This window comes from Mytilus californianus, unplaced genomic scaffold (genome assembly GCF_021869535.1).
Source record: "Mytilus californianus isolate M0D057914Y unplaced genomic scaffold, xbMytCali1.0.p SCAF_12, whole genome shotgun sequence".
Taxonomy (NCBI): Eukaryota; Metazoa; Mollusca; class Bivalvia; order Mytilida; family Mytilidae; genus Mytilus; species Mytilus californianus.
The window spans coordinates 52668761-52696324 of NW_026262604.1; the positions used below are offsets into that span (position 1 = coordinate 52668761).

A 27564-nucleotide genomic window follows, 5' to 3' on the forward strand; every position below is an offset into this window, starting at 1 on the left:
CAAGGGAGGTAACTTACAATGACAAAGTGAAAGTAGGAGGAGCAAACCAAAAAAACATAAATATGTTGCGAAAAACGAATAGATTCTGATTTTATTTTATATTAAACAAAGTAATCAGGTCATCTTGTAACATAAGCGTGAATGTAAATAAGTTTAAGCATCTATATCTCGATAAAAAGGTGGGAAATACCAAAGGGACAAAGAAAAAACACAAGCCATTTTATATATTGTATAGTGAGACAAATCCTTGCTTAAACAATTATTTAATTAAATGTATAAGGACAGTGTATGTATGTCTAAAACCAACCAGAACATAATGTCTTGTGGTAGAGTAAATGCTTCTGAAGACCCTTCAAATACCTGTCATGTCAAACATACCTGCCTGTTTCAATCCTCAATGTCAATGCCAGACAATGGCACAAATTGTCATGAATTTGCAGGTTACTCCTTCATGCTTTATGCTCAACATATTATCTGTGTGTGGTTTTTAAAGGGTATGCACTGGTTAACATTGGGATTGAGGAACTGCAGTATCCAATCTTCCAGTTCTGTCAAACAGTCAGGGGACTTATTGAAATAAGTGATTTTTAAATCACTTATTTAAGTAGCAAATTCGAAGTTTTGTCACAAATTGTGATTTTGTAGTTTTACCAAAATTTTAAACACATAGCTTTAGATAATATCTTTTCATTAGTAAAATTGAAAAAAATGAACTTTTTGCCTCTTTTAAGCATCAAGGTTTATGCTTTTGATGCAATCATTTACAAATGATTTAGCTGCAAATTCTATTTTACTTGAAAAAATGCTATAAAAATGGCTTTACATAATGAACTGATACTTTCTCAACAGATTTTTCCCAGCAGTGGGAGTATTTTTCCTGTAAAATTCAAGGTTTCATCTTATAGATTATGTAATAAAATTCTACTGTTCGCGATCAAAATTTCACTGTTCAGGGTTTTGAAATTAGTGGGGGTTATTAAAATAATGATACTTAAAGAAGTGATTTTTTGGAAGGAAATTGAGGTATGATACTTGAACAAGTGATTTTTATGTCATTATATTATCCTAGATTTAGTACAAGGTCATCACCTGACATGACCTGGTCATCCTATCAACACAGATGTTGGTTCTGATAATTTTAGCAACATAATTAGTTCCTGGATCATTAGTATTCTATATTTAAAGCTACAATAAAATTAAATCACTTAGTCTAGTGATTAATTTGTACTACTTAAATAGGTGATTATTAAAGAAAGACAACTCTTACTTCAAACCTTTATGTACATAATGTTACTTGAATCAGTGATTTAGAAAATCACTCATTTAAGTAAGTCCCCTGACTGTCAAAATTAGTTGCCACTGTTAGTAGTTTGGCTTTAGTCTCTTCAATGTTCTCACCTTCTGGTTACTATGGTTGATAAATTCAGGTTTGTGATATTTGATTGAACATATTTTCTCGTTAGTTCTCAATGCAAGCATGGCAAGGAAAATCCAAGAGAAAGTGGTGAGGTGTTTCGGATGCTCCACAGTTGCATGACTCTATGCTGTTGCTTTGCACTACTTATTTCTTGTAGTAGTTTAGTTCTGTGTAGTCAGTCAATTGAGTGAATATGCTGAAATGTCTTTTAGTTGGAAAATCATACAGAATTGTTATCATTTCGTATAAGTCCTTGCCTCTCTTAGATATTTCCCATCCTCTCTACCATTTTCAAGCTGTTGAAAATCTCCATTGGGGGTTTTATGCAAGACAACAATTTAAGTGTTACAATTTTAACAATGTATTTGCATGAATGATTTTTTTATTCTAGATATCTCCAATTCATAGTATTGCCTTCAAATGCTTTTTAATACAATGCAATTTTTCCTACTGTACATTGCTGTAGAATGAATGCAATCTTTACCCTTCAGTGCTCATTTTGAAGTTTTAAGTTGGATTGTGTCCCAATCTTGTATTATTTAAGTATGTTGTGGTGCATTTTTGTTTAGATTGTTGTTGGTTATTAGTCATCTAGTCATATTATTCTTAGTTCCAGTTCCAAAAGAGTCAACAATAGGATCTGTATTCTAAAACTATCTTCTTTTTCGTAACAAATTGTTTCAATGCGAGAAATAATCTATTGCAATAGATTTTCATTATACATGTATTTTATATACATATAATTCTTTGCATTTTACTACCATGTTTATCTATTCGGTCATTACCATTTATTGTAAATGCGTTTGGCCAATAAAATATTGTCTATTGTCAATTGTCTATTGTCTACAGACTTAAAAGTTTTAAAAAGTACAAACAAAAATTTAAGAGCCCACTCAAGATTTTTCAATACCCTTTAAATTTTCAGAGTTTGACAGGTATGATTGTAACAAACCTACCATTTGAAGTTTAATAGTTGCATTCACAAATTTGATAGAAGAGATCTGTTTTTTTTCTGAATTTATAATCCCAATACATGCAACTATTTTCAGATATTTTTTGAAATGTCAGACCTAAAAGATGATGTTAAGGTTGAGCATCCACAGAAAAATTTAAATGAAGTTTCTAGTGACCATACAGATGATACTAATAATGCTACCAAAGAAGATGTGAAAACAGATAGTAAGGGAGATAATTCTACAGAAGATCAAGGTATGATAATAGGTAACAAGAGCACAATTATTTGTTTACATTTTACCGGCAAGTTTTTTTACCCAAAGATGATACTCAGAATAGAATCTTGTACGGCTTCTGATTGGATGATACAGGATTGGAATTACTTTTAATTGAAAGCTTATCTAATTAGGTTTAAAAAATCCAGAAAATCAAATTTACATTTTACAAAGTAAAGAAAATATTTTCAATATCTGCACGTCGGAGCCATTAAAAATCTGCCTTTTTCATAAAGCGAAAAAAATAGATGATGTTTTTCAACTGCATTTTAAGTCAATTTTTACCGCATGACCATATATATTTTTTTGGTTGTTATGCAACACTGACATTTCTAGTAACACCCCAAGGGTAACTGGGGAATAGAAGTATGGTCACCATTGGCCTTCCTCCGACCGGCAGTAAAACCCTTGCCAAAGTGGAGCGTCCATTTGGCTGTGCAGGATGTACAAATTTGCAGCCATGTCCGATCAGATTGGGGACACTAAATCCATTCCCTTGTGTAAAGAGAGTGCCACACTCTTTGCACGTTAAGAACCCTAGCAACAACTCTTTGAGGGGTCCGTAAAGGCTAAATTTCTGTCCCTATCCAATATACCCTCATTTCCCGCGGCAGTCTAAATTTCTCCGACCTTCATCCTGGACGCCTCTATTACAGAACCTACCTATTGTATTAATTGTTAATTTGTTCTTGTCCTGAATATGCTTGAAATATTTCCGACTGGACGTTAAGCAACCAACAATCAATCAATCATTTCTAGTAACAGGAACTGCTACCCATTTTTTCCTAGTTTGTGTAGTCTTCGAGAAAAAAAATATGGAACACCACTTGTACCCTATGGAATTGCATTACAAATAATTGCACTCTTGTAACCAATAAATAAAAACTGTAGGAAGGGAGATAACTAAAGATGATCAGGGTATGATAATAAATAAAAACCGTAGTAAGGGAGATAATTCTACAGAAGATCTGGGTATGATAATAAATAAAAACTGTAGGAAGGGAGATAACTAAAGATGATCAGGGTATGATAATAAATAAAAACGGTAGTAAGGGAGATAATTCTACAGAAGAAATGGGTATGATAATAAATAAAAACTCTTAGAAAGGGAGATAATTCTTCAGAAGACCAGGGTATGACTAGATAAAAACTGTAGGAAGGGCGATAATTCTACAGAAGATCAGGGTATGACAGTAGATGAAAACTGTGTATAATCCTTGTTTAAAGTTTCTTTTGAATAATAAAAAAAACTAGAAATTGAAATAGGGGGCATATTTTGCCTATTGATCAGATCAGAAGTGTGGACTGTTCGTCATTTTGTCTTTTTTTCTTTTGGCCATGCAGTTGTCGGTCTTTCATTGAATTCTGACTTTTGATAATTCCATCAGTATAAATATTAACACAGCATTTTAAGAAGGTTGAAAGGTTTAAGTGGTTTAAAAATCAAATGAGATAAAAATTCAATACATGCTGTATACTAAAATGTTAACATTGCTGATTTGCCATTGTTTAATTCTAATTCCAGCTAGTTTTTTTGAAAATTTTTTAAAATCTACACTGCAATCTTCTCTAAAAATGACAGAATTAATAAATATGCAATAAACATATTACAGAGCTCCAGATAAGCTGTGTATTTGCGTGTTTACGCAATAAAAACAATTGAAAACCCAATCCAATTGATAATTGCAGCGTTCAAAAACTCAATTCATGCAAAGGAAAACCCAATTATATGTCAAAACTATGGGTTCTAAACCCTACTTGTTGCTATCGTGTGCGTTATTTACCCTTGTCGATTAATTGTTGTCGCGTAAATCTATTTTTGTAATACTGTAAATTCAGAAATTATTGTGAGGTTTTTATTATTGCGAAAAATGCGACAGAGTTGTAAACGCAATAATTTAAACTCGCATTTTGAAATATTTTATATGAATTAAACATGATTTTTCTCAAAATCGTTAAAATTAAAATCGCAATTAAGTCTAAACATGCTAAAATGACAAAATCGCAATAATAAATGCACGCAATAATTTCTGAATTTACAGTATTAGGAAATCAGAGTTAGGAAATCTACTTTCGTTCTAAAAATAGAGCGTACATCAACTATCTGATCTGGGTCTCTGTTGGAAGGAATTATCCGTCAATCAAAGCTGTATCCCGGTAAACATAAGGGACCAGTTTATAAAATTTTATTTGGCAGACCATAAGTTGGAGAGGCAGAAAAAAGCACTGCTAGTTACAAAGTTGTATATTCTGTTGAACTATTGACAACAGAACGCTGTGCGGAATCACAAAAGTACACAAGTCACATCAATTCCTTAATGGAGAAGGCGACAACTCCAAAAGAACCCGTGGCTAAATTAAATTGATTAAAAGGGGGTCTCATATAAATATTGCTCTGAAAGTAAGTCTACCGCAAGCAACATTACAACATGTACAAGTGTTTGGGGCCACAAAGGGACCCCAAATATTCAGCTGTCAGTAGTGACAAGACATAATGAGAGCGCTGAACATATGGATATCATCACTAAACATTTACACCTTGCCAAACTTGCCTCTAATTTTGAATGTGTTGATAATGAGTCTGGCTCACACTTCATTATTCTAAAGCCTGACAACATGTTCAAAACTATTTATCATACTTGGAAAAATAAAATGCCGACAAACAATGTCAACGGATTGTTATAATAACCCCAACAACGAAATACCAGGGGATATCGTATGTGCTCTAGAAAGATAATCAGTTACTGGCCACCTTGTGACACCAGTTTATTTAGATTGATAGAAAATACAAAACTGGCGGAACAGTTGAAACAAACCAGACACAAATTAAACAAAAAATTGCTCGTCAGTGTTTAAACCAAATAAAACAGCTATCACATACATGACATACATACTTGACAAAAAACATATTTAAGATAACAGGGGATGAACATCTTCGTTTGATATGATAATATTATAACATGCCTCAATTCAATATTTAGATGATGAAAAAACTTAATACATTCAGGAGCTTGGTGGTGAAAACCCCAATTTGATATTTGCTAGAGGGGTGAATTGGAATTAAAAATGCAATTGAAAAAACTATTTCACTCAATTACATCAAAATAGTTGGGTAAACAACCCAATTTGTGATTTTTTATCTGGAGCTCTGAACATATTACTGTGGACTCATTTTGGTCTCGCCTGCGACAAAAGTCGCGGAAAGCGAGACAGGGATTGCTCTCCTGCGACAAAAGTCGCGGAAAGCGAGACAGGGATTGCTTTCCTGCGACAAAAGTCGCGGAAAGCGAGACAGGGATTGCTCTCCTGCTGCGGAGACGGCTGCAATGATGGCGTCAACAGTTGTTAATTTTTCAGCTTAAGTTAGTTTGATAGGAACTACTTATGGTAGATCATTGATATTTTGTATGAAGTTGCATTACTATCAGTACATATCAGTTTGACGACAATTTTGAGGCCCTGCCCCCTAGGCCATGGTCTAGTGACTTTGATTTAATTAGCCATTTCAATGTTAAGTTTTCTGCTTAAGTAATATTGATATGAACTACTTGCGATAGATCAATGATATTTTCTTTAAAGTTGCATTACTATCAGTAGATATCAGCTTGATGACTATCTTAAGGCCCTGCCCCCTAGGTCATGGTCCAGTGACTTTTAATCAATTAACAATTTTCAATGTTAAGTTTTATGATTAAGTTAGTTTGATAGGAAGTACTTACAATAGACAATATTTTCTATAAAGTTACCTTGCTGTTTGTACATCTCAGTTTATGAACCATTTTTCAAGGCCCTACCCACTAGTTGGTCCAGCGACTTTGAATTAATTAGCAATGTTGCTGTCCATCAGATTGTCTTTTTCTGAATTTTATGACGACAGGCGAGACATATCTCTGTGTCAACAGTTTATTATTTGTGGGTTTCTATTTTTTTATGGAAGTACTATTCTCCTACAGGCATGACAGGCTTGGATACAAAATTTGTTAAAACCAAGCAGCCAAGAATCCACCAAAACACAATTTTTTCTGAACCTAACAAAATTGGTACCCACAAATTAAATATAAATGAATTTACAATATACTGATTTCATTGCACACTGAACACATTTCTGGAACAATCATAAGGTATACATGAGACCATGATATTAGGAGGATAAATACATAAAACATGTGGGGTCTTCAAAACTGTATATTGAATTTCTTTTTTATGCAACTATCAATATATTATATTTTCAGGAAATTCAGATTTAGCAATAAATCCAGAAACATTAGAAAAATTAACTTTAGGATTCCTGTCCCATTGTTTACCTGATTTACAAAGAGCAAAAGGATCATTAACTGAAATATTGTAAGTCACTTGTATTCTTTAGATATAGATTGAATGATTGATTGATTGTTGGTGTTTAATGCCACTCTCAGCACACTATATCATGGTGGCTAGTTATAAATGGTGGAGGAAGCTGGAGAGAACTACTGACCATCAGCAGAAAAAAGGGCAATCTTAGTCAATTAGGATCTTATAATTAGACCAACACACAATGCAATGCACAGGGTTCAAACTCACAACCTCTGTGTTGACAGGATTGGCTTATTATGTCAAAAGAAATTTATCTGTACCAAATTCTCCAATTGAAAAATATACCTGTTAAGGTTGCTATCTAATTGATGTTACTCCAACTCTCTATTTACTGTGGATTCATTTATTTTCGTGGGTACCAATTTTCGTGGATTGAGGAAACTTTGTATTTTCGTGAATATTTGATTTCGTGGTTTTTTTAAGGTCTGCATACAAGCCTAGATAATATTTGTATTTCGTTGAATATTTAAATTCTTGGTTCACCTGTAACCATGAAATCAACGAAAATTGGTATCCCACAAATAATAATGAATCCACAGTATTCAGATTAACAAAGTTTATCAAAGATCTAATATCAATACAGTTCTCTGATTGAGGGTGTGGATGGGGTTTACAGAGTTGAAAATAATGGTAAAAAAAATAAGGAATACACAAAAATGGCCTAACAAATTATAGAATACAGAATGAATAATCCCATCCAGACCCTCCTAAATTACTAAGACAGAGCATTAATATACAAGTTTTGCAGGAATCTTGAAACTTGCTTTCAAGATAAATATCTGTTCCCTTTTCAAACATTGAAAATTTATTTTTCCCCTAAGTGATAGCAAACTATGATGTTAGACAGAACCAGTCAAAATAGTTTATTGTATTAGAACCTTTTTTTACATCTGAATAGAGCTGAGCCAGTCAAATTTTGCTTCATTTCATCTTTAGAACCAAAAATAATCTTTTACTATTTATTTTCAGAAACAGTCAGAACATTTTACATGAAACAGCACAAAATGAAAACAGTAAATTTAAGATCAATGAAGATGTAGAACAAACTGTAAGTCAATTTCAGTAATGCTTAAAATAGTATTATATATATATATATATGTATGAGCTGCATCGGATAGAAATCGACCTCATGCAAATTAATATCAATACATCTGTTAACCTAGTTCCGGTTAAAAAAATCTCTATGCAAAGTCTGCAACTGTTTGAAAATTGAGTTGATATAAGAACCCTACAAAACAGACCAACATTCATCTTTTATTTCCTATTTGAATGTTCCAAAATCAAAGTCTTATACATGTACATGTATTCGTGCATTTGCATAAGGTCGATTTCTATCCAACGCAGCTCATATTCTGGATGGAATTAATTATTAGTTTCTTAAAAATATGTATGATAGTACTGTTAATTCTGAAACTTTTGCATGCAATTATAAATGTGATTGTTCAACAATTGACAAAAATGTCAGATTAATTATTAAGATTTCAGAAAGCACTGCATTCAAATAAAGTTTTCACAATTTAAATGCAAGTTTTTATTTTTGCTATACTTATCCCGCCAATATATAAAAAGTTTTGTTTGTGCTCATTTCATGATTAAGATACAATAGAAAAAATATCCCTTCATATAAAGTTAATCCTTTTTCAAGAAAAATGTGAAAATAAAATCTTGTGAACAGATTTGACCTTGAAATCTTGCATTAATACTGCGAAAATAAACCATTTAACTGTAAGAACCTTATATTGAAGATTAAATATATTGTTGAAATAACATTAACCGTACCAATTTTACTGCACCATATGGGCATTTGCCAATAAATTTCTGTTCAGTGATGCTGGAAGCCAAAATATTTAAAATCCAAATCTCATTAAAAAATTGAAGAGATGTATTGTTGAAATCCTGTCGATATATTCAAGTATAATTTTGTCAATACTAAATATGGTAAACCAGGTATAGTACTTCTCTTGTTATAGGTGTAGTTGAAAAGAGAGTTCATATTAAAATAAAGCCCCTGCCACTAAGTGACAATGACATATAATTTTACTGCTGTCTGTCATTCCTTTTAAATATAAATAAGAATTGGTTTGAGTGCCAATGAGACAACTCTCCAATCTATATAAAAAACAAGAAACACCTATGAACCACACCAACAAATGACAACCACTGAACAACAGGCTCCTGACTTCGGAAAGTGCATAAAAATGCAGAGGGTTTAAACGTTTTAACAGGCGATACATGTAAATTAAATTCAGTTTTCTCAACTATCATTGTCCTGTCTACAGAGGCAGTGCTATTATTATACAATGCTCATTTACAGTTATTGTACGTGTACTATTTAGCATAATTGTGAAAGAATTGAAAATGTTATGGCTACTGTAAATTCATAAATTGTTGCGTGCATTTATTGCAATTTTTTTAGAATGGACACCAATGCGAGATTAATTATTGCGATTTCAGAAAAAATCTGCATACATATATATTTATTCATCAGATATCATAATGAGAGTTCTTATTATTGCGATACTCACCCAGTCGCATTTTTCGCATTAATAAAAACCTCGCAATAATTTCTAAATTTACAGTATTCAATCTTAAGCCTGTTGGAATTTGAAATTTCAGGAATCAGTTTTTTTCACAAATTATTATTGTTTGACTGTGTTAAAATGAGATGTTAGATCTGTTCATGACAATATATATTTAGGAGAAACGAATAAACTATGACGTAACTATAATTTTATTATATATAATAGATGGCCAAAGTTAAGCTTTACCATGCCAAGTTGTTGTATTTGAAGAGAGAAATGAATAACCTAGGAGAGAAATCATTTAAGCTCAAGGTAGGTTATCAAAAGTAAAGTTTGGTTATTAAAAATTATTTTTTTACTTCATTGAAAAAATATAAAAATGTATGTGAGGCAACATTGAATGAATACACAATTGAAATGCACATAGCTCTAATTTATCTTAAGAATTATACCATACCAGTTGTCTCATAGTATTTTGTTTGCTCTGAGAGGGGAAGGTTTTGGTTTCAATTTAAGGTCGCTTCAAGCTAAAAGACTTCAAAATTTGTATTTTCTGCCAGCCAAGCACACATTTAGAATTGCAAGTTAGAGCGAAGACTAATCAGCTGATAGTTTAAAAATGTGTCCAAGTAAGATGATTTGTCTTGTTATTAGCTAACTGTTAAAGATTTGACTCCACATGTTGGTTCAGTACAAATCATGATATTTACTTATTGCATTATATATATACTAAGATATCATCCTGAATATGTATGTGTTGTTTAATATTAAGCAGACATTTCACTGAACTAGAATACATTATTTTAGGGGTCAGTGGAGGCCCGCCTCCTGGTGCGGTATTTGCTTGCTGCATTGAAGACCCATTGGTGGCCTTAGGCTGTTTTCTGCTCTTTGGTCGGGTTGTTGTCTCCTTGACACATTCCCTGTTTCCATTCTCTTTCAATAAATCAATCAAACAATGGATCAGTAATAAACATTATTAGAAGCTCTAAAGAATGAAAGTCCCCCAAGGTGGCCAGCACCCTTTGCATCTCTTTCCATAAAAAAAACTTTTTATTTCCTTTTTGCCTGAGCATATGTACGACAATTTACAAAACTCATCAAGTAACAGTAACTATAAATTCAGAAATTATTGCGTGCAATTATTATTGCGATTTTGTCCTTTTAGACTAAATCCGATTTTAATTTTTGCGATATTGAGAAAAATCCTGTTTAATTCATATAAAAAATTTCAAAATTCAAGTTTAAATTATTGCGATTATAACCCTGTTGCATTTTTCGCAAGAATAAAAACATCGCAACAATTTCTGAATTTACAGTATTTCCTGTAATTTAAAATATTCCATTTCAATCTACTCAACTGAGATGGTTTTTTCTCAGTTTAGCCGAGTGAGAATTCTATGAGGTGATAAGCTTATGTCATTGAGGTTGGCTAAGAAAATAGTGAAAAACAGATTATCTAGGGTCTTTCAAACTCAAAGAAGTTTTTGATCTACACCATGTCTTTACCCTTTGATTAGATTGTAGCAGAAAAAACTCCCTTTCCTTTTCAAAACCATAGAAAATTTATAATTGTAAGCCCTCTAAATTTACTTGTCATTTTCCATATCCTTGTATTATATCAGTTCTCAACCTATATCCAACAAGATATTCTCCTGGGTTGACACCAATCCCTCATACCTGGTTGGCAGATTCACCCTTTTTTCGGCTCACTTATATGATTTGACAAACTATGTACATTATATTACATACAAGATTAAAACAAATAACTGTACAGTAGGAGTACTACTAATAATTTTGTAATCTATAAAGAAATCTAAGATTCTGTTATGAATTTTCTTTTAGTTTTTTTTTGTCTATTTTGATCTAACAAGATGATTTCATTATTGCTTTGTAGAAAAGAGGAATAAAACTTCAGCAACAGAAAATTAAAGAGGAATTACAGAAACAAGAACAAGAAGAGAAAGAAAAAATGAGGGAGGAAATGTTAACAGCTAAAATTGCTAAGAAACGATCATCTAGCCAATCAGAGAAGAGCTAGTATCATTCAAAAATAGAACTTTATTACTGTTTTATTTGCAACTTCCATACCAAGTCATTTATGTGCTTACCAATGTAAAAAATATTAATTAATGTAATAATAGTTATTTGTTGATGTTAAAACAATTCAGTAGCGGATCCAGGGGGGGTCCTGGGGTTGGAACCCCCCCCTTTTTTTTGACAATCTACATTTGAATGGGGACATATAGTTGGAACCCTCCCCTTTATCCTGGATTGGGAACCCCCTTTTAAAAACGGCTGGATCCGCCCCTGCAATTTCTGTGTGGCTGGAGGAAACTGGTTATATCATGTGTGTTATTTTACTTATCATCCTTTATGCAATTATAAAAGAGGGCGGATTAAGATTAATAATGACGTGCTGATAATCAGTATTCTCTAATTCTTCGTCAATTTATTCCTTTCTGCACCCATTGTATAAAAAAATTTAATCAACGTGTGGTTCGTTTGATCTCAGTTCTTCATTGGTTAAAATCCGATTATGACGTCGAATTTTCTTGCTTTCCTCTGAATTTCCTATTGTGACGGCATGAAAAAAGGTGACCATGCCTGATGACGTCACATAGAAAGAACACATCTTTTTGCAGATCATTCAAAAAGGAGGAATAAGTTTGCCTGCATATTGTTTGAAAATCATTAGAGAAACAGATTCCACCACCAAATCTCGTGTAATACGATATTTATCCACTCTCGACAGTTAAATTTTAAATTTGAAAATTTAACTGTCTCGAGTGGATAAATATTGTATCACACTCGATGCAGTGGTAGAATCTATATTTATCTGAAACTTCAAAAATAGTAAAAGTAGTAAACTATTCTTTATACTATGATATTTTTGCATTTACATCTACAAAGTTTTGGTAATTTGTAAGAATCCGAATACTCAATATAATAATTCTATGTATAATGTAATCTTTATATTACTGACTAATACATGTATTATCAATTAAAAATAGGTTTTCTTGCTGCTCATTTGGTTTGATAATATAATGCATAAACCTTAAGGAAATATGGTAAAGTGTCCTCACAACTCATTTGAATTTTTCAACTTGAAATAAACTTGTTAAATTTTCAATTATTATTACATAAAGTAACAGCAGAGACATATAATACATGTATTATATGTCTCTGGTAACAGTGTGCTGTACACCCTCAATTTTCTTTTATATTTATTTAACTTGTTTTTATTAAAACTAAACTAAAGCTAATCATTTTAAAGTCTTAGAAATAATAAAGCTCTCATTTTGCATTTAAAACAAAAGAAATTTAAAGACTTAAACAATTAATTTAATATTCATTCTTTAAATGTTAAAATTGAACATTATGTGGCATTTCTAGTTGTTGCATGATATCATATATATGTTGTTAGTTATATTTAAAGTGCAATATGTATAATAAATTATTATGATGCTGTTTTGTAGTACTTTAAATTAACTTCCTGGTTTGTGTTGTTAAGATTTGAATGGACAGGTATGGCTACACTCACTTACTGTAAATTCATTATTATTCATGGGATACCAATTATCATGGATTTTCTAGGCACAGGTGAACCACAGATTTAAATGTTTAACAATTTACAAATTTTCTATAGACTTGTTCATATACTGTCGCAAAATTAAATATCCATGAAAATGCAAGTTTTCCTCAGTCCATGAAAATTGAAAACCATGAAAATAAATCTACAGTATTAGATAAAAGCTAAGGATTAGGAAACTTGGTATGAAGATATGTAGATACACATACATAAAAAAAGGGCCTGTGTGATCTTTTTCAGTACCAGTATTGCGACAAGAGAACTCAAAATTTTATTGGGCCATTTTTTTATATTTTGAACAATTGATTGATTGCTGATTGCTAAATGTCCAGTGGCTAATATTTCAAGCATGTTCAGGACAAGAACAAATAAACAATGAGGTCATGCAATATGGATTCGAGCAGGATGATGGGCTGAAATTTGGAATGCCACTAGAAAATGACGGGCTTCATTGGATAGGGACGGAAATTTAGCCTTGCAACAGGCCACCTAAGGACCCCTCAAAGAGTTGTTACAAGGGTTCTTAAATGTACAGAGAGCCTGGCACTGTCTCTACACTAGACATTAGATTTAACGTCCCCATTCTGATGAGACATGGCTGAGAATACCTGAAACTGAGTGCTTTAAATGTGTAATTTTCTGCATCTACTGTCACTTGTTTATGATTATTAGTCCCCTACCGACGAAGTCGAAGGGGACTTTAGGTTTGCACTCCTTCTGTCTGTCTGTCCGTCCGCCTGTCCATCCGTCAGTCCGGCAAATCAGCTTTCCACACTTTTTTTCTTTGTTCTTGAAGATATTGATTTGATATTTAGTATATAGTTTTATCATGAGAAGTTATAGATCAAGTTCGAATTTTGTTCCGGTCTGATGATTTAGTCCAGAGTTATGGACCATAACTCGGGACCATATCTAATGTTAGAGTACTATGTTAAACCATATTTCTGTACAAAGGGAGATAACTCATTTTTTAAAAGACATTCTTTGTTAAATTATTTGAAGAATTTTTTGGCAGGTTTGTTTGTTATTTAGTATAAACTAATTTTCTTAATGCTATATATATATAAAAAAATTATGAAGAGAAATCCTTTAATTAGATAATAATCTATTTTTATTAATGTATATATTTCAATACATTACATTGTGTAGATAAAAGTTGTTGACATTTTATAGATAAGTTACAAATCTACATTAATTTGTGACAAATGAAAGAAAAAAAATTTTAACTATTTATTATATTTGATTATAATTTGAAAATAGATCTACATTGTATTACATGATATCTAATTTTAGAGAACTATTAATCATATCTGATGTTTTTTTCATCATGCTTATAAGATATTGATTGATAATTGGTATATATATATAGTTTTATCATGACAAGTTACAGATCAAGTTCAAATTTTTACTTTGGTCTAATAATTTTGTGTTGAGTTATGGTCCTTGGACTTGAAAAATTCACGCATATAATCAGTTTTCCACACTGTATTTAGTCATGCTTGAAGATATTGACATGATATTTACTTTTTGTTTACACCATGACAAGTTATAGAACAAGCTAGCATTTTGTTCCAGTATAATGAATTTTCATCCGGTAGGGAACTATGTATTACCATGCAATACTCTCAGAATGCTTGATACACATATATTTTTTGATTAATTATTCAGTAGCATTAGGGCCAACATAAACATTTTTTGGCAGAATTTGGCACAAATAAACGCATTAACACAAAGGAGCTAGTAAAATTGACCAAATATGCTGGATAAACTGATTGGGTCCTAAAAGTGTAGTGACCACCAATAGGACCAACTACAAAATGTATGTGAGACCCCCCTTTACAAATTTGCTATATATTACAACAACTTGTAAGGCATAAAATAAGCAACAAACAATTTGTGCGCCAGAAACGATTCGACAATACAATACGCCATCTATGATTTGATGACCTTTCTCCCCCACCCTTGATTTTAATTATGTGGTGAACCCTGAAAATACAATGCTTTTGTGTGATGAAGCTCACATGAACCAGACGTTTATGAGAAAATCTTACATATTAATTAAGGTATCTAGTCATTTCGTACCATAACCATTTCGTACCCAAAATTACCATTTCGTACCATGAATCTGCCATTTTGTACCATGAATATAAACCATTTCGTACCATATGGAAAAAAAGATTTACCATTTCATAACAACATTTCTTTCAACATCACTAGACGGTCGTTTGTTGTACCAGAAATCTACATGGAAGAGTGAGTATTACATGCATCATAATTTGTTAATTTTACATAAAAAAAAAGAAACGATAATAAAGACAACACCCATCAATTACCGCATGGTAAGAGCTTAATCTGGTCGACATGTTTCGCCAACAAGCGTGGCGTCTTGAGGACTTGTTGGCGAAACATGTCGACCAGATTAAACTCTTACCATGCGGTAATTGATGGGTGGTGTTGTCTTTATTATCGTTTTATTTTACTTATCTAGTGAAAGACAACTATGAATACCTTTCGGTATCCACCCACTATTACCCAACCACACGATTACCACTTCAGGTGTTGGTTCACCTTGTTCAAATTCAAGTTTACATAAAAAAAGTTCGAAGTTGTCAAAGTTGTGGTATGATTGCCAATGAAACAGCTCTTTGATTTTTAACATGCATATGATAAAAAATATTTACAATGTAATGCACAAATTGTATAATCATGATTCAGCAAGCCAAATCGACTAATGATGCACTAATGTGTTTTAACTTGACATATTTTTAAGAATAATTTGCTTCTTCAACTCTAAGCAACTCAGCCGTAGTTTGAGTGTGTTTCTATTTAGTGCAAATATAGGTTTTATCCCTTTTTTGCTTTGCGTGCATATTAATTTTAATGCTAAAATTAAGTGCAATAAAAGGACTAATCTTTAACTTATTTTAGTACAGGTTAATTATAAGGTTAAGTTTTTTATTTTTTTAGTGCAGGTTAATCATAAGGTTACACGTTATTGCAATTAAAAGACTAAAAATTAATTTAATTTGCAATTTGTTATTGTTCTTTCTATTGTTATTGTTATGTATATATGTACACAAATAAATAATAAAATAAATGTAATATTTTTTTGCTTATTTTAATTGATATTCATGAAATAAATGAATAAAATAACATGTAAAGTATACATCATTTAGACAGTAATTACATCCAATCAATCATATGACAAAAAACAGGGTATCGAAAGTTTTAACTAAATTCAGGTTCTTTTCATCTCTTATCAAGAAATTTCCTGTACGCACATTCTATCAAATGGTAGGCAATTTAACATAGGAAAACTTACCTTCAGTACTGAATTATGAATACATAAAAAAAATAGCATACAATGGTACGAAATGGTAAACATTATAATCTTCCATATGGTATGAAATGGTAAACATTATAATCTTCCATATGGTATGAAATGGTAAACATTATAATCTTCCATATGGTACGATATGGTCATGGTACGAAATGGTTATGGTACGAAATGACTATGATTTTTAATTAATGTCCATTTCCTCAACATCAATATTTAGAATTCTGTATATTATGGTCTGTATGGGGTTTACAGATCGAGAGTAGAGAATAATGGTCCAAAAAAATAAAGAATAAAGAAATATGTGTACAAAAAATAAAAAATAGAGAATAATGGGGTGTTAAAATATAAAGAATAGAGAAACATAGCATAAAAATTTAAAGAATACAGAAATGAAGACCTTATTCTGACCCTCATTTATGAGAAAATAAATCCTTGAACAACATGACAAGTACCAAACTTGGAGCAGGATCTGCTTACCCTCCCTGAACACATGAGATAACTCCTGATCTTTGGTTGGGTACAAGTTGCTTAGTCTTTAGTTTTCTGTGAGGTGATTTGTAGATTGTCTGCCATTTTTCTTTTTGTGCCATGGTATTGCCTTCTTTTCTTTGATTGTTCATTTGGTTATCTCTGACTCTTTTATAAAATTAACTTATCCTGTATATAACTATAACACTGATTAACCCTTTAAGTGTGATTTTTTTTGTATAATGAGATCACAAATAAATATTGGAATATATAAGGAGCATTAGTAACGTAGTGAGGTCATGTCATCTGTATTCAGAGAAAATAAACAAATTCAGGGATAGCCTTCTTTGTGAGCACAAATAAAATTTCTAAATCATTAAAACCATTAGGCAGAGAGTGATTTTTAATTTGTTCTTTGTGACATTTTTGAACACTTTAAGGTATTATACCTGATTTAATCCATCAGTTTTGGAGGTTACCACAGCCAGTAAGATTAAAGTTTTCCTTCATCAAACAGATGAAATGATATCAAAATGTTTTTGATTGCATATCCACGGAAGAAGTCTTATAGTTATTTGAAAGTCATATGGTGAATATGTCACTGGTATCCAAACTGTGTAGTTACAAGTATATGGCCCCAGGAATACCTATAAATAATAACATTTTTTCAATCTTTTCAAAACTATTTTAGTTTTATTATTAAATGAATAGAATGATATAATCTGGACACTTTAGTGCAGAAATATCATTTGCGATGTCACTAAGATGTCAAAGACATGTCGAAAATTATATGACTTTATCACATATGAATTACCCCAATCATCTTAGGTACTGTTTCTAAATTTTTATCAAAGTTTACCAATGTCACAATCCTGGTGTTTGAATGTGACCTGGTAAGGTTAATTGATTGATTGATCAATTGGTGTTTAATGCCATTTTTTAGCACTAGTGGCTATTTCTAGGCAGTCAGTTGTTAGGGAGCTACCATTTGATTTTAATGGGGTGGGGCTAAGATGAAAAATGTTGTCCTGCATTTTTTTACTCAAAACTCCTGTCCTGCATTTTTTTTCAAATTTCATCCTAGCCCCCCCCCCCCCCCCCCCCCCATAAAAATCAAATGGTAGCTCCCTTATTGGTGGAGGAAGCAAGAATGCCTGGAGAGAACCACTGACCTTCGGTAGGAAAGCTAACAATCCTAGTCAATTAAGATTGGAGTCGAGAGCACCTTCCACATGCAGGATTCGAACTCACAACCTCAATGTTGACAGCCTAGTGATACAACAGTTGGACTACTTAGACCACTCGGCCACCGACATCCTTCGATAGGTATAGATGTCTTTAGTAAAAAGCTTATCAATATTGGAATCAATAGGTCAAAGTTCAAGGTCACTGTTACTAAACTTGGTAACTTTTAGAAAACTTGATTTCCTTAAAATGTAACTATTTGATTTTTATGGGGGGGGGGGGGGGGGGGGGGGGGACAGTGGCAAAAAAACTCATAATGTCAAGTTCTTCTTTCTTTCTTATTCCACCAAAATTATCAGACCACTCATTATAGTGTAGTGATTGCCCTTATTGACACATCTATTTTACCTTGTATCTCAAAAACTATAAAAAATAGGTAGAAATTTTCAAGGCAAAAATTAGTAATACGACTAAAACCATTTGATGAACCCTTATAGGAGTTATCTTTTTAATGGCGATATTTGACTTAATTTCCAGTATTTGCCTTTTATCTCGAAATTTTAACAGATAGGTAGAAACTGAAAACTACAAAAAAGATCAGCAATACAAGATCTTCCAAAAAGCCAACATGGCCGAAACCATACGATTACTCCTTAAATGAGTTAATACCCTTTAATTTTCGAGTTTTTTGTCTATAATCCCGAAAAATATAAAAGAAAGGTTGAAACTGTATACAACAAAACTCATCAACAAGACATACAAACATTTCAAATAACTGAAACAATGTTGGATGAATCCTTATAGGAGTTAGTTATTGCCCTAAAATAGTGATTTTTAAACCAATTTACAAGTGTACACACCAATATTATCAGATCAAATCCGTTAGATGACTCCTAATAATAGGAGTTATTGCCCTTTACTGACGATATCTGACTTAATTAAGTTATGACTTTTTGCCTATCATATAATTTTTCAACAGTTGAGCGATTGAGTCTCTTGGGATACTCTTGTTTTTGCTCTACTTTTAGCAATATTATTGGCCATGGGTTAGCACAGGACAGGGTAACCTTTCCCCAATTCGTGAATATCTTAAAAGAGATTTTCTGTATATATAGTCTCTGGAGACAAGAGAAAGTATAAGTAACAATTTTAATTCTAGATACCAGCTCTGGAACATAAAGTGAGTGGCGGATCCAGAAAATCAGAAATTTTCATAAGTGGGGGCCCACTGACTGCCTAAGAGGGGGCCCGCTCCGGTCATGCTTCAGTGATTCCCTATATAATCAACCAAATTTTTCCCAAAAAGGGGGGACCGGGCCCCCTGGACCCCCTTAAATCCGCCCCTGTAGTTTTTGCTTTATTAGTCACCTTTTGGAATGTTAACTCGAGTGTCCCATTATTGATTGAAGCACACTTTAAATATACAGTAATAATAATACATGGTTTTTTTTGTTCCCTCCATGCATTCAAGTATTTTGAATCATTGAAGTACAAGACAGACCATAAAAGTTTGTTTACTCTAAAAAAAATGTACGGATTTGAGATTATCTTTTGGCAGTGCTAACTTTCCACTTTTTTAAATCGTTGAATAGAAATAAATGATTACAATGGTGAACTCATTTAATTGTAAGAAATCCTGGTTTATTGGTATCACTTGATGTCCATGCTTCGTGTGTGGTCTCGTTGTCATTTGTAACATCAAGCTTCATCACCGGTGTATGGGCATCTGTAAGATGAAAAGCAAATTTTAAATTACAGTTATGATTGACGGGACATAATAATGTTGCACCCGTCGCATTGCTCACGAACTATTGCTCATGGCAAAAATATCCGGTCATTAATTAAATTCGGCGATGTCTAGCCCGAATAAGCCAGACATTATCTGTGGGAGACACTGACCTTATGAGGGAGCTGTATTATTTGAGTTTGACGACGCCTTGATAGGAAACACAAGCACTGTATTATCGTGTCATCTAGGTGAGGCATACTTCATATGCTAAATATTCTTTTATAAGACAACATAAGAAATTTAAACAAGAAAAATAAAACGGAAGAAAACATTGGTCTATGTGCAATTTTTTTAAAATCAAATGCTATCAAAAAACAATCAATCGATTTGGTAAACTTGGATAAGTCCGGGAAATTTAAACAGTTATAGTAATAGTAGGGAATAAAGGTAACTATATTCGATAATGGCGTAAATTATGGACTCTCAAATAGTTATTGCAACTGTTATTTCACCTTCAGAAAGAATGATACTTTCCAAACAGTTGACATCTGATCGGACGAACATTGTAGCTGCGTATCTATGCATCCATGTAGCAATTTTTTAATTTCCCGGTCAACACTTTGTTCCCTATCCTAATGAAATCGCTTCACAACTAAATATGAAAGGTGTTACACCGACAATTAAGGTGCAACTCCATCAACTATGTCTGTATATTAACATAATACTGTATAAGTTTGGTGCTACGGTAGTACCGAAGCGCTTTTCTGGATTTAATTCCACCAAGAACACTCCAACCTTTACTTTTGAAAGCAATGGATGCATAAATGCGTAGAAACTTTGGGAACTATTTATATGTTAGCTAAAGGGACCAAATCAGAATATTCAAATTCATCAAAGGTCAGCATTGCCCGAGGGAGTTGTTTGTATCTGACTATTCCACTAATTCAATACATAGTCTAAGTCTGTAAGGTAGATAACGATATATAACATATCTTTGTGTCCGATATTCTCCCGTTCCATTATTCTCAATGGACAAGACAAGACAAAACAATATTTTATTTAAGTCTCACCTCTTACAAAACATTTACACATTATTTTAACTTCACATATAAAACAAGAGCCACTATAAAAAGAGTTGTGAGAGACTATAATTTTTTTATGGAGCAGCCAAGGTACAAATCATGTGACTTATTAAAAGCAGATTAGGGTTAAATATGAAATATTGATTACAATAAATTTCTAAATGCGTAATGTGCATTATACTTATACTTTACACTACTGTCAATTTCCAATTTTTATTGTACAAAATGTTGTAGAGAACGACATTATTATATTTGTCTCGTGTATTTAATTTTGCTTCATTGCAAGTAATACTATTCATGACTGAATCGTTACTCGTAAGCCTAACCAAGGATTTGTATAGTCTTACTATATAAATCATTGGCCTAATGATGAGAGTGGACGAACGCATGTCCGGAACCCTTTTAGTCCGAAATTTGTGTTTTTTTAAAAAAAATCTGAATGTTGACTGCACCCTCCATATTTTTTGGTACAACCCTCCGGATCCCCTATTAAAAAAATCCCAATCCGCAATTGTTACGTTTAAAGTGAATAACTGCAATTTTGGTTCGTTCTTTTAGTATCCTATATAATATATAAAGTATTAAGGTGAAGTTTTTTTTTAATTTACCAAGCAATAATTGTTGACCTGCATTGTTATCATTTTTGAAATTTTAAATATAAGTACTGTTTAATGATTAAGTCTTTAATCTCCTTTAACTTTTAAGTTTACTACGCGGCGCATTGTTTTCTTTACAAACAAACAAATTAAATTTTGCAAGCAGTAGTGTATTTCTCAAACTAATACTTAGATAAAGAATATAAAAATAAAATATAAGTTCACTGGGTTGTGAACTAGCGCTGTTGTACTTCAACAGAACAAAGTGACCGATAAAATTTTGAATAATAAATTGGAAGGGCTTTGACTATAACTGAACAAATCAATGAAAAATTATTAACATTCTAACTAAATAACTGTTGTTAATTATTATTGTTATTTCTAGTGTGAATACCTTTCTTTGTTTCTTATATAACTTGTACTTAAGTTGTTTTTTTTTAAACTGACGATGTCAGGTAGGCTCCGCTTACATATTTTTGAGTGAGGCACATAACAAATACTTTATTCTGATACAAACAAAAAGAAAGATGAAAGGATAAACACCAAAGCCGGGTGCTCCGAGGGGGGGGGGGGGGGGGGGGGGGGGGTACCATGGAGACTGGGATCCTGGTTCTCTGAAAACAGTAGACATACTGACGCGAAGAGAACGTTTGGCCAGGACGCCATGCTAACAATCCCTGATCCATTTAGTAACATCCTTTCTGCTGTTCATAACAAGTAACCATCCGACAATAAGTCGCATTCGGCATTGTCATAAAGATGAAAGTAGGAAGGGGCATAACTTCTTAGTCATAATCACGCGAAGTGATAATGTTATATTGTTGTTTTAAAACGTTACATTAAATGACAATTGATTAATAGTCAATTTAGATTATGACATTGTCTATTGATACAGTACATGTTAGAGTAATAGGATAAGTCAAATGTATTTTTTTGTTGGATTTTCTACTTCAAATGCAAGGAATTATGGTACAAGTAAACGAAATAGTAAACCCTCAGACAAATCACAACATTTGTCAATCAAAATCTAAATTACAAATAAAGGGCGGACCGCAAGTGTATAAAAAACAATCCTAGGCCATACAAAAAATGTGTGACTGTCAAATATGCAACATGCATATTTATTCTAAGGTACTATTGTCGTGAACAAATTATATTATAAACATGCGCGGATCCAGCCATTTTTAAAATAAAGGATGTTTAATCACATGCAAGTCATAAAAGTGGGGTTTCAACCGTATGTTCTCATACAGAAGTATTAGTTGTCAATCAAAAGGGGGTTCCAACCACCAGAACACCTCACCCCCTTTCTATATCCGCCGCTGATGTACTACCTTGACAATAACGACCAATATATGATAGCCCTGTTTAATATTCTGGAAATGAGACCAACATAACAATAGTTACAGAAACTGCTGCCCCTTCCGGAGTACGGGAGTTCACTCATTTTTTTTTTTGGGGGGGGGATTGTTGTTGCTCAATCAAAGTTTTCTATGTGGTGTATTATTTGTTTACTGCATGTTGTTTAAAAATATATTAGATGTACTGTGAGGTAATTGGTAATGAGGCAACTATCCACCAAAGGCAAAATAAAAAATAAAACACCAAGGATATTCGGGTCTTTTTTCTTTTGGCCATGATGTTGTCTTTCTTCAATTATGGTTTTTGATAACCCCTTGGTATAGTTTGCTTCTTTAAAACGGCGCACAATATAAATATGACAACATTTTTTTTAAATTACCTGATTTAGATTTAGTTAGCTTCGGAATAAATGATTTTCTCCTCTTTCTATGTTTTATACTTTCTTCAGGTGCCAAATGTTTTATCCCAGACTGTGTGGACGAACGCCTTAACGACTTCGAATTGTCAAAATGTTCATTGTTATCAACAACAAGAACGGTGCCATTTTGAAAAGACGTGTCTTCATCAAGTGATATTTGTCGACTAGGAAAACTCATTGATCGTTTAGTAATTGGTCTACTTTCAGGAATGGCATTATGGAGCCCTATACCTGTATCTTTAACTGCTGTAAACATGTCAGATGACGATTTATTTGACGTATCTGGACCTGTGGGAATTTCTTCTACGTCATCAAAAACATTGACTAATGAAACAGACGATACAATATGAACAATCTCCTCTGAGATGCTGTGGCACTTTATCCTACCATTTGGAAGTACATTTTTGGCCTTTTGAACATTTGCTGCAAGGTCTGATTCCTCATTAATTCTTGCGAAAGTTTGCGTTTGTGGAGACGACATTATAGGAAGAGAATTCTCTCTTCTCATGCCTTCCTTTTTTACTGCACGTATAGGAATTTTTGTTACTCTTGGAAGTGTTGAAATTGAGTCGTTATCATTCGATGTGTTATCGTTTGTTTCACTCACACTTGATCTACGATTCAATTGAACATTTTGAGCAGCGTCATGAGGATCATACCACGATAGTCCAGCTACTTGCGTGTTGGATCGCATGAGTATCTTCCGCTTCCGCTTAGTTACAACATCTTCTTCACCTGCATCAGATTTTACACGATTGAGAACAGATGTGGATGTAAAGGATTGTGAACTCGCGGATTTTCCAAGCTTTCTTATTTCATTTGTTTTAAAGTCTGTGGCTTCCGTATTGTTTTTAATAATTTCATTTACATTATGACAGTTATGATTTGTATTTGTCTCAGTGTGATTGGTATCATTTATTTGAAACGTATGCTCTGATGATTTTCTTTCTAGCATATTGTTAGAATATCTTTTTAAGCTGTTTTCATTACACAATCTTGCTGGAATACTCTTTGAACGATTTATAGATGCATTTATCGGGTGGTCGCCATTCTCATTAATATTATGTAAAGCCCTAAATAAAGCAGGGTTTAATATTACCGTTTTCTCTTTCTCGCCCCGAGATTTCGACTTTTTGCCTATATCACTGGACTCGTTATGATCCGTCGTTCGTTTTTGCGACTTTTCATTTTTTGCAGATGCAGCAGCGGACTCATCCGGGCTAGAGATTATTGCCACTGTTGTTACCATGGCTACGTTTTGATCATCTTCAATAGTTGACTCTCTTCTTGAGCCTACGCTAAATTTTGGTCGTTGTGAACTACTAAAAGAAGAATTAAATACAGAAAACTCATGACCACTTACTTCAATATCATCTCCGTCGTCGTTTTCAAAGACAGAATTATCATCCCCGCTGTATCGTGCGCGCCTTATAGCACGTTGTATTTCCTGTCGGTCGAAATCGGATAACGACTCCATAAAAGCATCGCTAAATGTTATTTCGTCTTGTTCAACATGGTCCAAATTATAATCACGTACAATCCACGGGATTCTTACGAGATCTACCAGCCACCCAATGCCAAAACAGCCTAATGTAAATAGATATAGAAACCCGGCTTTATACCGTCGGAGGTAAAAATGATGTCCTCCTAATATCCCAAACCATATCCAGATCAGGTACACATCGTCTGCGTACTTTTTGTTAAGATTAACTCCAACTTTCCATTGTTTCCGCCTGTGAACAATAGTGGAAATTCTAAACAAATCAAATAGCCACCAAATGCCCAAGCCTCCTAATGTGAATGTGTATGATAATCCCCATAAAATTCTCCCGCTGTAATACTGATGAGCTCCGAGAATTCCGAAGGGCGAGGCAGCAATTAAGTATGTTTTCAGAATTTCTAGATCAGTTGAGAATTTTTCTTTTGTGTTGCTTTGTTCTACTAAAGATGGCATAAAAAATCCATCCAGAACCCAGCCTATACCGTACACTCCAAATGTGACAAGATATAGCAATGCTAACGAGAAGTTCCTCAGGTAAAAGTGATGCCAACCTGAAAATGTAAAAAAGTTCAAAACTTATGTTGTTGAAAAGAAAAGATATAAGATCTGCCACCTTCCGGAGCACCTGAGATCAACCCCGGTTTTTGGTGGGGTTCGTGTTGCTCAGTCTTTAGTTTTATATGCTGTGTTATGTGTACTGTTGTTTGTCTTTTGGTCTTTTTTTTTGTCATGGCGTTGTCAGTTTATTTTCGACTTATGAGTTTGAATGTTCCTTTGGGATCTTTCGCCTCTCTTTTCCATGCGAACAACACGTGTTTTGGGAATAACATTGATCAGGTACACCCAAGAACAAAAGTTTGAAAAGCCGGATATATCAAATATTTGAGAGCATTAAAAGCCAAAATGCACAATACAGAACAGCCAAAAACGTCAAACTTTAATAGGGAGTTGCAATTTTGACTTGGAATAGTTACCTAATTGTATAATCTGAAATTATTAGATTAAATAAATCATGCCAATATCGATGCAAATATTACTGGGCAGATGAAGTTGTTGGGTTCCTTTTTTTGTTCTGCCATAATAAATCTTTGTTGATTAAAAGTCTGAAAATTATTTTTAAATTTCGATCATGTTTTTAAATATTTCTATACATCAATTTCATAACGCAAAACGTAAAATTTAGAAACTTACAAATTTAGAAAAAAACTATTTTATAAGCATTCCTTTGCAGATACATGTAGCAGATAGCGGAAACGGCAAACATGAGTACAAATCAGGGAAGATGGATATAAGATTTTCAATAGGATTCAATGGGGTACTGTGTTAACATTGTAAAAATTCATGCAACGGAATAACACAAGTAATTTTTTTTTAAATCAGCTTTTAACAGGGTCATCCAATTATTATGATTTTCATTATTACAAATTATGAAAAGATCTAAACTTTTAATTCGAGTTCCTCGGCTAAAGTTATTTATAAAAAAAGCCACCTTCGTCGGTCAATATAATTTCTTCAACGATCATCTCCAATCGGAAATTGTTGGAAAGGAACTTTGATTAAGATTGACTCTTCAGTTTCAAAGAAGGAAGTGATAATATGATTTCCAAAAGTTTTTAATGATCATACATCTGTTCAGAACGAAATGAGGAGTCTTTGTACAGGTTATCACCGTGACGGTTGTCATTCCTATAACTTTTTGGAGAAAGTTGGCCTCGATTTTAGTTTTAGTGGCAAACACTAAAAAATGAGAATGTATTGGTTCGAAATGAGGTTTTTCCATTTAGAATCTTCAATGCCATCATTACTGCAAATTGCTATTGAAAAAAGCTGTGTTATATTAGTTGTGTGAAAAAATAAGACAGAAATATGAGATGTTAATTCAGACAAAGATATATCAGTGACGATTTTAAAATCGGGAAAACATTTTTGTTTTGCAATAAAAACGTTTACAAACTTTTTCGCATTCCTCCTTTTTGCGACAATCTTGGGCTTGCGCCGTCTTACATTAAATCCTAGATGCCCTGAAATCTTCATATGAGACCAAATGATTTTAACTAACCACTTATAAAAATAAGAAGATGTGGTATGATTTCCAATGAGACAACTCTCCACAAGAGACCAAATGACACAGAAATTAACAACTATTGGTCACCGTACGGCCTTCAACAATGAGCAAAACCCATACCGCATAGTCAGCTATGAAAGGCCCCGAAATGGCAAATGTAAAACAACTCAAACGAGAAAACTAACGGCATAATTTATGTACAAAATAATGAACGAAAAACACATATGTCACACAGCAACAAACGACAATCACTGAATTACAGGCTCCTAACTTGGGACAGGCACATACAGAATGTGGCGGGGTTAAACTCGTTTGAAGGCGCCAACCCTCCCCTAACCTGGGACAGTGGTGTAACAGTACAACATAAGAACAAACTATAAAAATCAGTTGAAAAAGGCTTAACTCATCAGATGAATACAAATAGAAATACATCTAATAAAATCACAGAGATGACGTGGACCTTGTACATCCCCACAACAAAAAGACACTAAGTACAGATCTGAGAGTACTAGCAGTTACTGACAGTTAGTTCAAAGCCAATAACAACTACTAGTAATAAAAAAATCATGCAACTAAGACTTAAATATCAAACAGTACACATCAAACATCCATGGATTTAGTGTAAAGACTTCATAAACAGTCAGAGAAAAACATGTCTTTTATATCAACCGACCTTTAACCATTTTGACAAATTGTTTTTTGTTA

At 33.0% G+C, this 27564-nt stretch overlaps 2 protein-coding genes across 2 annotated transcripts; one reads left to right on the plus strand and one right to left on the minus strand.

Annotated features, from left to right (window-relative positions):
* The first annotated feature begins 7 nt into the window (after positions 1 to 7).
* Positions 8 to 12992, plus strand: LOC127722007 (biogenesis of lysosome-related organelles complex 1 subunit 6-like). The gene is made up of 6 exons (XM_052228870.1): positions 8 to 32; positions 2467 to 2626; positions 6879 to 6990; positions 7969 to 8047; positions 9747 to 9833; positions 11419 to 12992. The coding sequence occupies exons 2-6, from the start codon at positions 2479 to 2481 to the stop codon at positions 11560 to 11562; spliced, it is 570 nt and encodes a 189-aa protein (XP_052084830.1). The 5' UTR covers positions 8 to 32; positions 2467 to 2478; the 3' UTR covers positions 11563 to 12992.
* Positions 12993 to 19665: 6673 nt separating this feature from the next.
* LOC127721128 (uncharacterized) lies at positions 19666 to 25247 on the minus strand. Its single transcript, XM_052227803.1, has 2 exons — positions 23255 to 25247; positions 19666 to 19832 (listed from the first exon to the last, which is right to left on the minus strand). The coding sequence occupies exons 1-2, from the start codon at positions 25245 to 25247 to the stop codon at positions 19723 to 19725; spliced, it is 2103 nt and encodes a 700-aa protein (XP_052083763.1). The 3' UTR covers positions 19666 to 19722.
* Between the last annotated feature and the right edge of the window lie 2317 nt (positions 25248 to 27564).

Excerpts from the sequence above, each read along its gene's own strand:
- LOC127722007 (XM_052228870.1), top strand. The coding sequence starts at position 2,479 with ATGTCAGACCTAAAAGATGATGTTAAGGTTGAGCATCCACAGAAAAAT. Across the intron at positions 2,627-6,878 it reads TAATTCTACAGAAGATCAAG|GAAATTCAGATTTAGCAATA; the intron begins GTATGATAATAG and ends TTATATTTTCAG. Across the intron at positions 9,834-11,418 it reads AGAAATCATTTAAGCTCAAG|AAAAGAGGAATAAAACTTCA; the intron begins GTAGGTTATCAA and ends ATTGCTTTGTAG.
- LOC127721128 (XM_052227803.1), bottom strand. The coding sequence starts at position 25,247 with ATGCCATCTTTAGTAGAACAAAGCAACACAAAAGAAAAATTCTCAACT. Across the intron at positions 19,833-23,254 it reads GCTAACTAAATCTAAATCAG|ATGCCCATACACCGGTGATG; the intron begins GTAATTTAAAAA and ends TTCATCTTACAG.